The 15,332-nt window shown below is 57.2% G+C and overlaps 1 protein-coding gene across 5 annotated transcripts; it reads right to left on the minus strand.

The window, feature by feature from the left end:
• Positions 1-3,068: 3,068 nt before the first annotated feature.
• STK36 (serine/threonine kinase 36) lies at positions 3,069-15,111 on the minus strand. Of its 5 annotated transcripts, XM_069861306.1 has the most exons (25): positions 14,953-15,111; positions 14,148-14,288; positions 13,195-13,272; positions 12,669-12,799; positions 12,188-12,437; positions 11,700-11,793; positions 11,263-11,432; positions 10,859-11,058; positions 10,404-10,779; positions 9,955-10,134; positions 9,645-9,739; positions 9,235-9,340; positions 8,663-8,804; positions 8,289-8,416; positions 7,576-7,680; positions 7,244-7,342; positions 6,935-7,029; positions 6,551-6,614; positions 6,240-6,350; positions 6,033-6,107; positions 5,439-5,595; positions 4,871-5,018; positions 4,489-4,648; positions 3,496-4,236; positions 3,191-3,400 (listed from the first exon to the last, which is right to left on the minus strand). In XM_069861306.1, exons 1-25 carry the CDS (start codon positions 15,034-15,036, stop codon positions 3,206-3,208), a joined length of 4,125 nt encoding a protein of 1,374 aa, XP_069717407.1. In that variant the 5' UTR covers positions 15,037-15,111; the 3' UTR covers positions 3,191-3,205. The 5 variants fall into 5 exon arrangements, with proteins under 5 accessions (XP_069717410.1, XP_069717411.1, XP_069717409.1 ...); XM_069861307.1 differs by lacking the exon at positions 9,645-9,739 and having other exon boundaries at positions 9,955-9,989; XM_069861308.1 differs by lacking the exons at positions 8,289-8,416; positions 8,663-8,804 and having other exon boundaries at positions 3,074-3,400.
• Between the last annotated feature and the right edge of the window lie 221 nt (positions 15,112-15,332).

Consider the following 15,332-nt stretch of genomic DNA (forward strand, 5'->3'; position numbering starts at 1 on the left):
AACCTTGAGTTAACAACAACAATGCCAAATAAACAGGTTTTAAAACCAACAGACATTTCAAAACAAGGGGTTGCACCTCTTCAAAAAAATTAAAAGCTTCCAACAAGATCAAGCACATTGACCTGAAACGAACTGGCTGCGAGTGCCTCAGGCTGCTCTTAGACCTGGTAGCCAGGCACAAATTCCTGCATTACAACAGCACAGAAACCACCGCCTACATCAGCCCCAGGAAGCAAACAGCCTCAAGTGCGGGTCACACACCAAGACAGAGCAGGACCCGAGGCCAACCACAAGTTCAGGCTGAAGAGCAGAGGCTCCTGCTGGCCACGAGAGAAGTCTGCAAGAAGACAGCTCAGAGACAGCTCCACCACCACAGAAATGCCAGTGGCACAGGGATCAACAGCCTAGCACGCTGCTTTGCCACGATGCCTCTCAGCTTCAGGACTGCCCTGCAGAACCGCATTTTGGATGAAAAAACAGAGGCAAAGGATGATGACCAGTTTCCCTCCTAATCAAGATGCCAAGTTTTTGTTTGGCCACTGAGGTCAGGAAAAAACATATCCATGAGAAACCACCAACCACAGAGATGGTGTCAGCAAATTCTTTCTCATGTATCCCGAGGTTACATTTGTGCCTGGCATTTGTGCTGGGGCCAGTCATTTTGATTCAATGGCTGTGGCACTAAACTCCACCCCATGCTGAACAGAGAAAACGTGAGAGGTGCACGGCTGCTCAAAACGATCTTTTAACTAAGCAGAGGGCTGTGCTGCAAGAAGAGCAGAGCGGCTCTGGCATGCAGTCCTGTTCCCAAGGTGGCAGTGAGACACTGGACCAAGCCACAGGGGAGCTAGAATCCAGCCACAGACTCCCCCTGTGCCATAGCAGATGCCTCCCTCCACACACACAGGCTGGGCTGGGGATTCACACGTTTGAGTTCACAGGCGACTTTCTCACTGCTCTTAGGGCATCAGAGCCAGCTGAGGTGAGAAATTCCAGTGTGGAAAATCCAGGGATGCAGTGGAAAAAGTGCACCGAGGGCATCTGAAATAAAGGATTGGCTCAGCACTCACCCTGGGCGGGCTGACCTGGCTGTGACCAGAGAGTGCAGAGGCCACACCAAAGGGCAAAAGGTCCAGAGTGGGGAGTCACCATTTTTGCTATCAAAGGATATCAACTTTTCCACCCTAACAGAGCCCCCGTGCCACTGAAAGGGACCCACTGTACAGCGACAGCAAACTGTACAGCTCTGTATTTCGCCAGCAACAATGCTGAGAAATCCCTGCCCTCGCTCCCATCCCTCATTTGTACTTTCTCATCGTCTGGGCTATGCAAGCAACTGTATCACAGCATAACTGCAGTAGGGGAATGAGTCCAGGTTAAAGGCAGTCTGCTAAAGCAGGAGGTGTTGTTTTACAGCCGTGACTGTTTCAGTGAGGAGGACAAAGACAAAAACAGCTTCCTGCAGATCCATGCAGACAGCAAATTGAAGAGACTGCATTCTCTGTCAGGCTTCATCATGAGACAAAAGGTACAGAACTACGAAGCAAGACTTGGTCAGAGATTGGCCACCAGCACAGGAGCCAACAGGCTGCCAGCACAGCCCCATTTTAGGCAGCCTGGCTGCTCTCCCAGCCTTCATCAAAGAAATAAAATAAAGGTAAAAGACTCTGAGCGAGCAGAACAAGTACAAAATATCAACATTTAGCAGAGACAAGAACTACTCTATTAGTTCAAAACACATCAATTCTTTATGTGTGCTCTTTTCTTGCTATTTTTTTCTGAAACATATCTGGAACCGGAAGAAAAAACTCCTAGGTCTGTCCTTCAGTATATGATAAGGACCCTTCCACGTCTTGACCAGGGCAGGAAGGATTTGTCTGGAGGTACTGCAACCACCTCACTCCATACAGCAGTCTCTCGGGGCTCAGGAGTAAAGCAAAAACAGAGATTCAAGTTGGAAGAAGCTGCCAAATACTCCCAGAGTTGCAGCACAGGAAGAACCTGGAAAATGCCAAGGAATGGCACCTGGCCAGGCCAGTACAGCAGCCAAAGCTCCCGACCTGCATCAGTGACATAAAATCTCCATGCAGGCATCGTTATCTGGGGGCAGGGGCATTTGGCCTCGTCAGCGTCCTCCTCACAATGTGATCCCTGCTATGCTGAGAAGGGCCTCAGGCACGACTGAAGAGCAGGAAGGGTCGATTTGTCATCGACAAAGGTTGCCTAATATAAAACCTACAGACTGCAGCAAGAGAGCAACGCAAGGACAGACGAGCGCCACTGTCTGCTGGCTACAGCCACTAAGAATCAAGGAAAACTTTGTAGATAAACTGTAATCAGAGGGTCCTGACATGGAGCTGTGGGGCTGAACTGCCTCCCACGAGCTCTCCACAGCCTGGCCAGGCACGGAGCAGCCCTGGCACTACAGGCTTCCCCACTCCTGAGCCCCTCCCGTCCAGCCTCGACCTTGGGGGCATTCGGGAAACGCTCCACTTCTCACAGCTCTGCTATTAACCTTCCAGACGCGTTGGCTCCTTCTTACGACAAGAGAGAAGCCAAAGCAAGCCGGGCCGCCCCTGGAAGGACTATCAGCCGGGCTGTCCCCGCACCCCGCCGGCTCTCCCTCCTCCCCGATATTCCGTGGGGAACACGCCCGTTTCTCCCTTCGGCCGGTGAGAATCTCCGAGGCCAAAGGTGCTGCCTGGGACGGGGACCCCGCGGGGCCGGCGCCACCCCGGGGGGACAAGCGGGGAGGCCCGGGCGCGGCGGGCACCGGGAGCCCCGGGGAGCGGGGCGCAGGGGTGTGGGGGAGCGGCCCCTCGGAGGGGTGGCACACCGGGCCCGCACTCCCATACTCACCGCTCTTGCTGCTGCCGCTCCCGCCGTTCCCATAGGGATGCGGGGCGGTGCCGCCACGTGACCGCGGCTCCCGGCAGCCCCCGCGGCGCCCCCTGGCGGCCCGGCGGGTAACAGCGAAGGTGCGGCACTCGGTGGAGAAAAGGCGGGGCGTGGCCTCGGGGAAGGGGGCGTGGCCTCGGGGAAGGGGCGTGGCCTCGGGGAAGGGGGCGTGGCCTCGGGGCACTCATGGCACGGGAGGGCGTCTGGAGGGCTACGGGCACCTCTCCAGGGGCCCCGGTAAAGCTGTCCAGCAGGGCACCCCTCGAGGGGACAAAGCCGCTATCGTGGCTGCGAGGCTGCAGCCAGATTAACAGTCCCAGTGCTGCCCGCAGTCTGGGGCACCGGGGGTGCTTCTCACGCCGCTGTGCAGGGGTGCAAGGAGGCAGAGGAGTTTCTCGCAGTGCCGAGCAGAAGGCGGCAGGGGGCTGCCCCGGGCAGTGGGCTGCAAGTCGCTGCTGGCCAGGGCAGCCAGCTTCTCGGTGGCTCTGAGGGACAGCAGGGCCTGCAGAGCAAAGAGAGGGAGAGCCGTCAGCCACCAGCCTGGCCCTCGCTCCCTAGCACCATCAGTTCCCACAGAGGTCTCGGTGCGGTAGGTACCTCCTGTATCCCAGGGTGCTGGCTGAGAGCCCGCAGCGACACGAGGGCTCCCTCCCGCACGCTCTCCTGGGGGTCCCGGCAGGCCACCTCCAGAAGGGCGTGGGGGACCCTGCTCTCCATCAGCAGGTTCCCCAGCTCTGCCCAGTGACAGCCCAGGTTTCCGAGGGCTGAGGCCGCGTTGCAGCGTGTCCTGGTCTGCGCGTCGCTCAACAGCCACATCAGCCTGGGCACAGCCCTGCCCAGGGTGCCGGCCGGGCAGGACTCGTGGTAGGCAGCGTTGCCCACTGCGAAGCTGGCTGCCCTGCGCACGCTCTCCTCCTGGTCCACCAGGCACCCCAGCAGGCTCTCCAGCAAGCCGGGCTGGCTCTGCAGCACCTGGGGAAAGCCATGGCGGAGCAGGTTGCCCAGCAGGTTGCAGGTTCTGGCCCGTATCAGGTATTGCTGGTGGGTGAGCAGGTGGGTCAGTGGCTGGTCAGCCACATCCAAGCCCTTCAGGATCCTCTGGAGAAAAGGCAGGTGGTCTGGAGAGGCCCGGGCCACATGGGTCAAGAGAGACAGGAGGTCAGTTGTGAGCGTGACGCTGTCTGAAAACAAGGCAGACTTCAGGAAGGCAATATTGTCCTCTGAGGTGGCAGCTGCCCTCACAATTTGGTCTATGACCTGCTCATCACACACAACGAGGTGACACAAGAGGCTCACGGGGAGCTCAGCGTGCAAGAGGGGCAGATGGTGAGAGCAGACCTAAGGAAAAAGGAGAGACAGAGGTGCTGAGTGTGCTGTCCTCAAGTCAAGCAGTGGCTGAAGGCTGCCAGCAGGTCAGTGCAGGGCTGAGCTACCGGCCAGGCTGCTCAGAGGGCTGCACAGCACGCAGGTGACATCCCTGCATGGGCAGCAAGAGCGAGCATGGTGTGAAGTGGGGTCAGGCATTGCAGCTGCGATGTGCAGAGGCATCTCCATGTACAGGGTGAAAGAGAAACAGGGCCAAGAGGGTACCTGCAGCAGCTGGGCAGGGATCTGGGCATCTCTCACAGCCTCTGTGACCAATGCTATGGTGTCTTCATCCACATTCAGAGCAAAAGGGAAACAGAGGAGCTGGCAGGCATGCATCACAACAGCTGGGACAAGCTCAGGGTCCCCGTCCTCTCCTGCTTGCCTGGATTTGTTAGGGAGAGAGGGCTTAATACAGAGGTGATCAGGAAAACATCAGGGCAAGAGGCAGCGAGCATTCCCCACACCAGGCACTAAGGAGAGGCTCTTGCAGGCAAGCTGTGCCCTGTGAGCACCAGGTCAGGAACTTTGCATCCCTTTGCATGCTCGTGTCCAAGACCCATTCAGTGACTGAGCTCTGCCCACTTCAGCCCTCCCCACAACTCACGTCTGTGCTAGGCACGCCAGGAAGCCAGGGGACAACAGCCTCTTCAGTGTGACCATGAGGACACCGTGGGACTGGGTGAGCTGAGGCAGGCAGCAGTGGGACTCACGAGTGAAGACGAAGAGGGCCAGGCTGAGGAAGACCAGGGTGCCTGCAGGGGGAACAGCCAACAGAGGGACAAAGCTAGGGAAGGCTGAAGTCTCCACTCTTCTATCTGTCTGTGCTGCCTCAAGGCTGCTCCAGGGCTCCTTCTGTGCTTCCCTACCCAAATCCAGACCTATCTCCACCCACAGTGGTCACAGCTGCCAGGGTGAACACTCCTCGCAGCACAGACGCCCTTTCTTGTTCCTCTACAACCAGCTCACCTGAGCTGCAGCCAACTGGGCACATGGGCCAGGCCAGCCCTCTCTCTCCAGAGGATAAAAGCAATCCTCAAGAAAAGCTCCCTGTTCCTGCTGGCCTCAGAGACCAGATGTGGATGCGGACAGGGACAGACATGTGAGCAAGTCTGAGGGCAGGATGAGGAGACAGATGGTCCAGAGCAGACGCCCTGCCATCCCGCAGCTCCTACCTTGAGGGGAGAGAAGGTTCCAGTCTGGCTCTGCCTCTGGTGGTTCTCCCTCCAGTGCTGCCCTGTAGCTGTCCACACCAAGCACCACAGCAACACGATGCCACACCACGCTCCACAGCTTTGAGGTGGCAAAGTCCTGCTCCACGGCCACATCATCCTAGTGGTGGGGAGGCAGATGGTGGGCAGCTTCATGGTCCCCCATGTGTCCCTAGCATTCCGATCCATGGATCTGCCAGCACCATGATCCTTGGAAGGGTCAGAGCTGGACAGAGATGGCCCAGGGGGAGTAGACGGGCCAAGCAGCTGGTAGCCCTGCTGTGCCTGCTGACAGTGCCAGTCCCAGGGCACCTCTGTCCTCTCTCACTCCAAGCTGCCCATGAATCACCCCTCCCTGCCCACCAGTCTCCCATCAACCCTCCAGCGCTCCACAGGCAGCCCAGGGACAAGAAGTAGCTTTCGTGGGGTGACACAGCTCAGCCAAAGCTCCCTGGTTCCCTGGTTTGCCTCAGCCTCCATTACTGATTCACATTCAGGATATTTTGCCCTCACACCTTTTGGCAGGGACCAGGGAAAGGGAGATGGTCAAACTGGTACCTGGGCAAGAAGCTTCAGCAGGAGGAAAAAGAGCCCATCGTAGAGACCAGCACCCATTGGCGGGGGGAGCTGCAGCTGTAAGAGAGTGGGGAACAGGCTGGAGTTGACAGCAGCACCACACCTGCACCCCTCTGAGCCTGTCTTTGCACACCTCCACAGTGGGAGGCGTGACAGCACAGCTCCCCTGCTCCTGTTCCCATCCTGTACCTTAGCAGACACTGTCAGCATGTTTGTCACCACTGGTAGGATCTCTTCTCCCTCAAGTTTCAAGGCCACCCCATGCTGACTGAGCTGTGTCAGGAGGAACACTGCAGAGCCCTGCGGGACAGGAGAGCTCAGCACCTTTGGGACTTTCCTGTCTGCCCATTCAATGCTGACTCCTCATCCCTCAGCCCAGGGCAAGGACAGCCAGGCTGTGCCTGCCCCCATCCCACCCTGAGTGAGCAATAGCCCGACCCGAATGGTATGCAGGGCTCTGCAGGGCAGACTGGCGGCTCTGCCAGGGTGAGCAGACTTACCACAATGGAGACGACAGGAGACTGCGTGATGAGACCCATGGCCAGGGTAACCACCTCTTCAAGCCTGAAACACAGGGACCAGGGGAGAGGCACTGTGTTCCCACAGCTTCACATCCCACAGAGCAGTAGCATCCAAATACCCCTGGGGCTGGGAAGCAGCCTGCTTGCAGGAGGCACGAGCCCTGGTTCACAGCACCTTCTTGTCCACACTGGGTCCTCAACGTGTCCCGAGCACCCACCCATACTGCCCAGCGTTTTGCTGGTGTGTCTGGATTGGAGGAATCAGTGGGAGCAGGAGTTCAGTTCTGGAATGGGTGTGGGACTGAGGGCAGTTCGGAGCAGGGCATGTTCCTCTCCCACCCATGAGTGAAAGCGGGTGCTTACCTCGGAGGGGAGGCCTGGAGCTGCACGGTGAGCAAGGCCAGCAGGTACAGAGAAGCCTCACAGGCTGCCCCCTGGGCCACCTCTGCCATGGGGACCTGCCAAGGGAACAAGACTGAGAGGGGGACACCGAGGCTGTGAGAGAAGGAGGAGACATTTCTGGTCTCTGGAGGAGAACCACACTCTCCAGGCTCTTCTTCCCTCAAACGCTTCTCCCCACACATTCCTCAGCTTGGTCTAAGCAGCACTCAGAAGAATGTGTCCTGCTTGCCCACTCTCCTACCCCACCACTGGAACTGTGGTCAGACCTACCTCGCCCTTCAAGAGCTGCATGAGAGAATCCCACAGTTGTTGGCTCCTTCCCAGGTGCTGGCATAGGCTCAGGCTGGCATGGCAGCCAGCATAGAGGATCTGCAAGGCAGAGAAGAGAAGTGCATACCACCCCCTGGAGACATAGATGCAGCGACCAGGGCCATCCCAACACACCCCACAGTAGCACAGGCTCATTTATTCAACAACTGACACCAGGGAGATGGGAGTCATCGAGGACTGAGCCCACAGTCCTCCCTTCTCCATGCTTGGAGCCCCAGACCAAAGGTCCAGGCACCTCTGGGCACAGCCAGATAAACGGTTGGGGCCATTACCTTCAGCACATTCAAGGAGCAGCTTGGGTGGTCCAGTCTCCCCAACAGTCTCCCAAGCTGCTGGCTTTCTCCCTCCATAAGCTTTTCAGCTACCTCCCGAGCAACCTGCAGAAATCAGCCTGGTTTGCACCCTGGGCACCTGAAACACTGTACAGACTTAAGGCATTTAATGCTAGCCACGAATTAATAAAAGGCAGCACCTGCTTCCTACATTTTGTCTGAGTTTACAAAGGGATTCCCATCTGCCACGACCCAGCAAGGCTTTCACGCACAGTCCCAAAGCTGACATGAATGAGGGGAAATTCCTCCTCTGCTTCCCTCTTTGTTGACTCAAAGCTGAGCTAAAGATTCCAATGTAAATCCATAGTTTTGTTTTCTCTCTTATTTAGTGTCCATTCAACTTCAGATTTCCTAGAATTCACACCATTGTCATATAAGAATTCTTCGTGTTTACTCTGCATTGCCTAGTCCTTTACTTGGCCCTTCCCAAAGTTCGGTCCCCAGGTGTGAGTCTCTTGATTCATTTTAGGAGATCTTAGACTCCAAAAGCTCAGCTGTTGGCTGGGGAAGAGCACCCTGCAAATGCCAGCCCTGAAGCCACCAAAGCCTAAGGACCCTAGACTTCAGTAAGCTGAAAAAGTGACCCTTCTGGAAGGGGCTGCTGCCCCTGTGGGAACCACCTCTCCCCACCCTGCAAAGGGAGCTGGCCTGACCTGCTGCTTGGCTTCCCGACAGCCGTTCCTCTCCAGGGGGATGGCGCAGGCAGCAGCCAATGCTGCCATGAAGAGGTCTGCCACATGCAGGCTCTGGGCATGGGCTGACTGGGCCTCCATTGGTGCACCTGCACAGAGAGAGAGCTCAGGAGAAATGTGAAGGCAAAAAGAGCAAAAGTCAGGCTTGCAGCATGAGGAGGGTGAGATGTGGGATCAAGGGAGGGAAGAGGAGAGCTCTGTTTAGCAGGGTTTTGGGCAGATAAAAGTTCAGCTGCCTCCTCTGGCAACAGCCCTGCAACGGCAGTCAGCGCTCTTGCAGAGCCCAAGGGCAGGAGGGAAAGGGGAAACCCCAGGAGGAGGTGCCGAGCTGCTACCTCGCGGAGCAGGCTGCTCCAAGATGGATTGCTGGAGGAGTCTGTTCAGTAGAGTCTGATGCTCCTCTCGCAGACTGGCATAGAAGTGGGCAGAAACAGAAGGGTGTGTCGCATCCAGGCTCTCACAGAGCAGGGTGAAGCACTGGGGGAGACAGAGAGGTTGCCATCACTACAGACTGAGGGTGGGAGGAGAGAGAAGGACAATGGCGGAGGAAGATGGGGTGGGACAGCAGAAATGGGAGGAGGACTCATTTGCTGGAGCCTCAGGGACATCTAAATGCCCGCTCCAGCCAGGTTACTGTGGGGGAGCTACATGCAGCTTCATGCTGGCTGACAGAAGGGCCTACGTGGAGGCACAGCCAGGGAAGGTGCCCCCTCAGAGACCTCCTTTCTCCATGTGATCCCCTTCCAAAAAAGCCCCAGTGGGTGAGACAGCCTGCCCTGACAAGAATGAATCAGACCCCACTGCTGGGAGCAGGGTCCTCAGCCTGTGCTCCTCAACACACAAACCCAGCCCCACAGCTTCTGTCCCTGGAGGAGAAGGTGTGGAGAAGGGAGACAGGCACCCTTACCATGAGGCTTTGCTGGCAGAGTCTCATCTCGCTGTCAGCTGGCTCAGCCAGCAGCTTTGGCAGCAGGGCCAGGAAGCAGACCGCACTCTCACAGAAGACCTGCATGCTGGGGGAGGCAGCAGTGGCAGAGGAGAGCAAAGAAACATGGTCCCTGATTGTAAGGACAGGATCCAGCCAGGCCAACAGGTAGCACAACTGGACTCATCGGCTGTGCCTTCCCCTCAATCAGTCCCACTCACGGAAAGTGCTCCTCTGTGAGCACAGCACTATGGCACAAAGTGCTTAGTCCATGGTGCTTCCCCACAGAGACAGACAGCTGCAGCCACAGAGTATGAACACCACCCTCTCAATTACTGCCAGGTCCCTGAAGTGGCCACAAGAGACCCCAGAGCACAGAGGGTTATCCCTACCTGTCCTTTTGCCCACTCTCCTCCAGGCTGCACTCACTGCTAAAATAAACTGTGGCCACCACGAGGAGATCTGTCAGTACCGTGATGCACCAGGGCTGTTGCAGAATCCAGAAAAAAATGGTAAGTGGGGATTGTTTGCTGGCCATCACAAAATCACCACAGTGGGATCCTCCCTCACAAGACTTTCCCCTTCCTAAGGGTGCCCAGAAGAGGCACTGGTCCTGTGAGCCAGCTCCAGCAGGACACCAGGGCCTCCTCAGCACTCAGCAGGGCTGAAGGAGCCTAGATTTCTCTGGGGTCCTACACCCACCTGCTTGGTATTTCCACTCTCCAGGATCTGCTTGGCTAGACACAGCAGGGACAGAGGCACATTCAGTTCTTGGCAGAAGTGGTCCAGCAGCTCCAAGTCACAACGGGTTGCCAGGAGGTTGCCCACAACACGGAGCACGGGACAGAGATGGGAGGCTCCCTTCAGCATCCCTTCCAGCACCTGGACACAGAGAAGCCAGAAGATCCCATGATCAGCTGCAGTTTTGGCCTCTCCATCTGCCATGGGGCAGCCCTTCAACCCATTCAGGCAGAGGACAGCCGGAGAGCTGATGGCAAGCTAAGCGCATGAGACAGCTCCGGCTCCTGGAGAAGCAAAGGATCTTCTTGCTGGCAGGACTGAGGATTCTCCCAATGCTCCTGAGCCAATCCTGGGGAAGAAGGCAGCATCCATGTCCCCAGTCATAGTTGTCTGGGCCAGTCATCACTCACCTGCTGAGCAGAGTCTGCCAGGCAGGTCTGGACACGGTGCCGGAAGGCCGGGTCTCTCAGGAGGCTCAGTGGCATGCTCAGCTGCATGGCTGAGGGCTCAGTGGCCTTGATCAGATGCTGCCACTCCTCATCACTCTCCAGCTCCTGGCCACAGAGGATAGAGAATGGTGAAGCAGACCCTGTGGGTCCCAGGGCCTCTGTACCAGCCCCTGGGACTGGCCCTGCTGCCCTCACCACAAAGAGCCATCTTACCTTGCTCTCCAGCTCCACGGTCTCAATGCTGCGCCTGCCCAGGGGCTCTGCCCTGCCAGCATCAGCCTGCAGAGCAGGTGCTCCAGGAAACTCCTGCTCAAAGTCTCGAGTGATGCCGTGCTCCCTGGCCAAGAAAGCAGAGTAGTCAGTGAATGACCCTGCCTTCCCTTCTTCCTCATGTTCCAGACTCAGCCCTCCCTCACCGTGGATTGGGAGGAGGCTCCTCCAGCTCCCACTCTGCCACGCTGCTCTTTCCTTGCAGGACAGTAGGGTTCTTGTCTTCCGAGGCAGATGGTGGCTCCCTCTCCCCAAGGGCTGCCTTTCCCAGAGCTGCTCTGGGTCTATGCCCTGGACACCCACCGCCGAAGTCCTTTGTGGATGCACCACCTGCCTTCATTTGCCCCTGGGTGATGGCAGAAGAGTTTGGTCAGAGCAGGGTTACTCAGACATCCAGATGAGTCCCCTAGACCCCGCCCCCCTGAGGACCCCATATCCTGCCTCGTAGCAGATGACATCCCTTCTGTCTTTCCCCCTAGATCCCATTTCAGTGACGTTCCTTTGCCCTGATTGTGGCACACACCCTGGGGAATCCCACACCTTCCTCCACCTTTTTCCGTGCCCCCTCAATCATCTTCTGCCGGGCCTTTCTCAAGATCCTGGACTGGCCGCTCCTGGGAGCCATGGAATGGGCTTGCTGCTCCTTCAGGGCCTGCAGCTCTGGGGTCAGCTTGGTGGTGAAGGGGTTTGAAATCCCGTGCTCTTCTGTGTCATCAATCACTGGGGAGGAGAGAGGAGAAATTGAACAGCAGGGACACAGGGAGAATGGGACACAGGGAGAGTGATTGGCTCTGGGATCCCAAGGGAATCCCAGGTACCCAGAGCAAGCCCAGGGGCGGGAGCCAATGCAGTGCTTGGAGAAAGCTGAGAGAAGGGAGGCAAAAACCAGAGTAGCACAAACAGCAGGGCAGTGTGGTCCTCCCAGCCCCCATGAAATAGTAGGAAGAAATGGACCTGGCTAGCACTGGAAAAAGAGCTGGTACTCACCAGTAACCCGCCCAGAAATGAAGGGGTGAGAGAGCAGCTCGGGCCATGACAGGCGTTGGCGGGGGTCCTTCATTAGCAGTCCCTGCAGGAAGCTCTGCAGGGCAGCACAGGGCCAGGGTCACCCACATGTGCTCGGCATCACCAATGAGACCAGCATACCCACAAGGCCCCCCAGCTGAGGGCATCCAGGCAGTTGGCATTCCTGCTTGGGTCTGGGAAAGGACAGACTCCAGTGCTTAGGGCAGATGGGAACACACTTCCCTTCCCAGCCCAATCATTCCTCTAGTGTTGGTCCCAGCTTCCCAGCGTATGGACAGTAGTGATAGGTATCCCCCTCCCAGAAAGCCCAGTTCTCATCCCTTCTCTATGTTCCAAAATCCCTGTTAGGGGACATAAAACCTAAGAGCAACCCACCAGGGCAGTGGGCTGCTCCAAAGCTGCTCCTGCATTAACAGATCTCAGGCCACAGACAAGGCCTTCACCCTCACCTTGAAGACTGGGCTGATGGCCACAGGCCATTTGACAGGGTTTTTGACGATGAAGCTGACAAGCTGGAAGATGCTGCTGGTGTAGAAGGGCGGGGTGCCCACAAACAGCTCGTACAGGATGCAACCCACAGACCACAGGTCCGCCGTGTGGTCGTACGGCCGCTCCTCCACCAGCTCAGGGGACATGTACAGCGGGGTGCCCTTGATGGAGGTCAGCACCATGGTGTGGATGCTCATGGCACGGGCAAATCTGCTCAGAGCAAAGCACAGAGTGTCACTTCAGGCTGAAACATCCATTGCAGTTCCCAGGGAGAATCTTACAAGTTTAGCAAAACCTCTTCCCTCTGGAGTCAAAAATCCCCCATCCCTGCTCAACCTCTATACATCATGGAGTCCAGGTCCCCTCCCACACGCCCCACTCCTTCTTTACAGCACCCAGAACACCCCTTGGCTGCCCCTCAAGCTGGTCCCCAGCACTCACCCAAAGTCACAGAGCTTGACAACGCCGTCCTTGTCCAGCAAGATGTTCTGGGGTTTCATGTCACGGTGCAGGATGCGGTGAGAGTGCAGGTAATAGAGAGCAGAAACCAGCTGGGCAGCTATGGTCTGGACCTGCCAGAGACACAGGAGCCTCACCCTGTGTCCCACAGTGCCACCAGCTGGCATAACCAAGGCCTCCCTTATGTCCTGGCTCCCTCCATGCCCCCTAGTCCACCCTTTGTCCTGTTTAGGGCAGGGACCAGCCCAGCCTTGGGCCTACAGTTCCTCAGAGTAGGCTGATGGCTAAGGCAGCAGCCTGATGTTGTGGTCCTCGGAGAGAGAACAGGGACAGTGAGGTCCTTGCAGGACCTTACTGTCTCCCTCTCCATCCCCTTCAGAAGCTCTGCCAGACAAAGCCCTGGAGGCATCCTCACCCTCCCATCCCTCCTGGCTCACAGCAGAGCTGCCTGCAGGCAGACAATTCCTGTCCTCTCCAAACACCTCCCGGCCACCACCATGACAGTCACCTGGTCCTCAGGCAAACTCCCATCATCCTCCAGCATCTGGAAAAGCTCTCCCTCTGCGTAGTCAGTCACCACCACCACCTGGAGGGACAAGCAGCATAGTGGGATCAGGCACTCACCCAGCTGCATCCTCACCATGCCCAGGAGACTAGAACAGGACAGGGTAGGAAATCAGAGGGAGATGGTGGGGTCTTGTCATGCACAGCCCATAAGTTTGAGCTGGGACCCGGGGTGGCAGAGAGCCCCTGGGGCCGCACTGCAGCAGGGGCCTGGCACCTAGCAGAGGCCTTGTGGTTGTCCTTATCTCAGTCAGCATAAACCAGGGAAGAACATGATGAGCCCAGAGTGGTGTTTCCAAGCCCAGTAGAAAGAATCACTCCCTTGAGCTTCTTTTGAATCTGCTGCCCAGTTACTCCATTTCATGCCCCCATGTCCCATAGCATAGCTTTCAACTCTCTCTATCACACTCCCTGACAGTTTAGGCCAGTGAAAAGTCACAGTCCCCGAAGATCCCACTCTCATCCTGTGATCCCAAACCATTCCTCTTCCATCACACCCCTGCCCAGCTCTACCCCCTCTGTGTATGACGCAGTGCCATTTGGGTGCTGGCTCCCAGCACAGCATGCACTGAGAGCTCTCAAGGCTGGCACCTCAGTCCTTGTTCATGAGACCCCCACATAAGGTCCCTGCATGTCCCTGCAAGGAGGACGGAATGCCCTGTGGGCAGGGGACCTCAATGCGGCCATGTGAGGGAGCAGAGTAAGCTGGCAGCACAATGGCAGCAGTCAACACAAGCTGGGAACAGAGCAAACTTGGCTGGCTGGAAGAGCTGCTAGAGCCCTGGGAGGGTGTCACCTGCATCTCCTAAGAAAGAGGTTGCAATGACAGCAGGGGCCAGCCCTTGTTCCCCAGCCCCAGCCAAGCAAAAGCATCTTCTCCAGGAAAGTCCTCTTCACCTCCTTGTCAGTCTCAAAGCTGTCGAGCATCTGGATGATGTTGGGGTGATGAAGGCCTCTCATGATCTCAATTTCCCGCTGCAGGTTCTTCAGCTCCTTCTCAGACCGCCCCATCTTTGGGATGAACTTCAAGGCCACCACCTTTCAAAGCAGGCAAAGAATTTAATTGGTGAGCATAAACAAAACTAGAACTGTCAGAAACACGAGACAGGAGCCAGAGATGCTGGTGGGCAGCAAGCCTAACACGACCCAGCAGTGCACCCTGTCAGCGAGAAGCACTAGCTGCAGCCTGGGCTCTGTCATCAGGCAAGAATCGGAGGGAAGTGACTATTGCCCATTATTTGGAACTTGTAAGATCACATTGGCAATACTGTCGCCAGTTTTTTGGCCCAGAAAGACCTCAGTGGGCTGAAGTGGGTATAGCAGAGGCTACCAGGGTGGTGAAGGGGCTGGGCACATGGGAGGACAGCATAGAAATTACAAACGGAAACATGGAAGGTTCAACTTGATATAAAGAAAACACATTCACTCCAAGTTAGTCAAGCACTGGCTGTGGAGTGTTTGTCCTTGAGGTTTCACAGGATCCGAATTTAGTGCTGGCCCTGCTTTCAGCAGAGGATGGACTGTGACCTCCTGAGGTGCCCTGAGCCTGAACGATTCTGTGCCAGCAGGAGCCCGCTGGGAATGTAAAGAGAATGAATGAGTGCTGAGACCCAGAGCAAGGTCCTAGAACCCAGCAGCAACCAGAAAGCAGTCCCAGCGCCACACAACAACCCCTGCCCTCCCCTGCCGCGCTGTTTCTCACCTGGGCGCTCTGTTTCCTGCGCCCCTTGTACACACGCCCAAAGGAGCCTTCACCGATCACCTCCAGGACGTGGTACTTCTCCATAGCGAGCGTGCAGGGCGGGGAGGGCACTGACCTACCGAGGCAAACAGGCGCTGAGAAGGACCCTGACCCTCTGCCACCGGCTGCCACAGGGCACCAACCCCAGCCCAGCGCTGCAGGGGCTTCACCCGGGGCGGGGGCCTCTGTCCCCAGGGCAGGTGTCCCAGGGTGGGCGTCCCTAAGGCGGGAGTCCCCAGGGCAACGTCCCCAAGGCGACGGGGCAGGGGTCCTCAGTCCCTGCCCCGGACAGGAGGAGCCCCACGGCCTGTGTCGGATGGGATTAACCTCCTCCTATCCCT

Source organism: Phaenicophaeus curvirostris, chromosome 7 (assembly GCF_032191515.1).
Source record: "Phaenicophaeus curvirostris isolate KB17595 chromosome 7, BPBGC_Pcur_1.0, whole genome shotgun sequence".
Classification (NCBI taxonomy): Eukaryota; Metazoa; Chordata; class Aves; order Cuculiformes; family Cuculidae; genus Phaenicophaeus; species Phaenicophaeus curvirostris.

Coding starts and splice junctions, on each gene's coding strand:
- STK36 (XM_069861306.1), bottom strand. CDS start 15,036: ATGGAGAAGTACCACGTCCTGGAGGTGATCGGTGAAGGCTCCTTTGGG. Junction 9,740..9,954: donor AGAGTGGAAATACCAAGCAG/GTGGGTGTAGGA, acceptor ATTCTGCAACAG/CCCTGGTGCATCACGGTACT. Junction 4,649..4,870: donor CTGGCGTGCCTAGCACAGAC/GTGAGTTGTGGG, acceptor TAACAAATCCAG/GCAAGCAGGAGAGGACGGGG.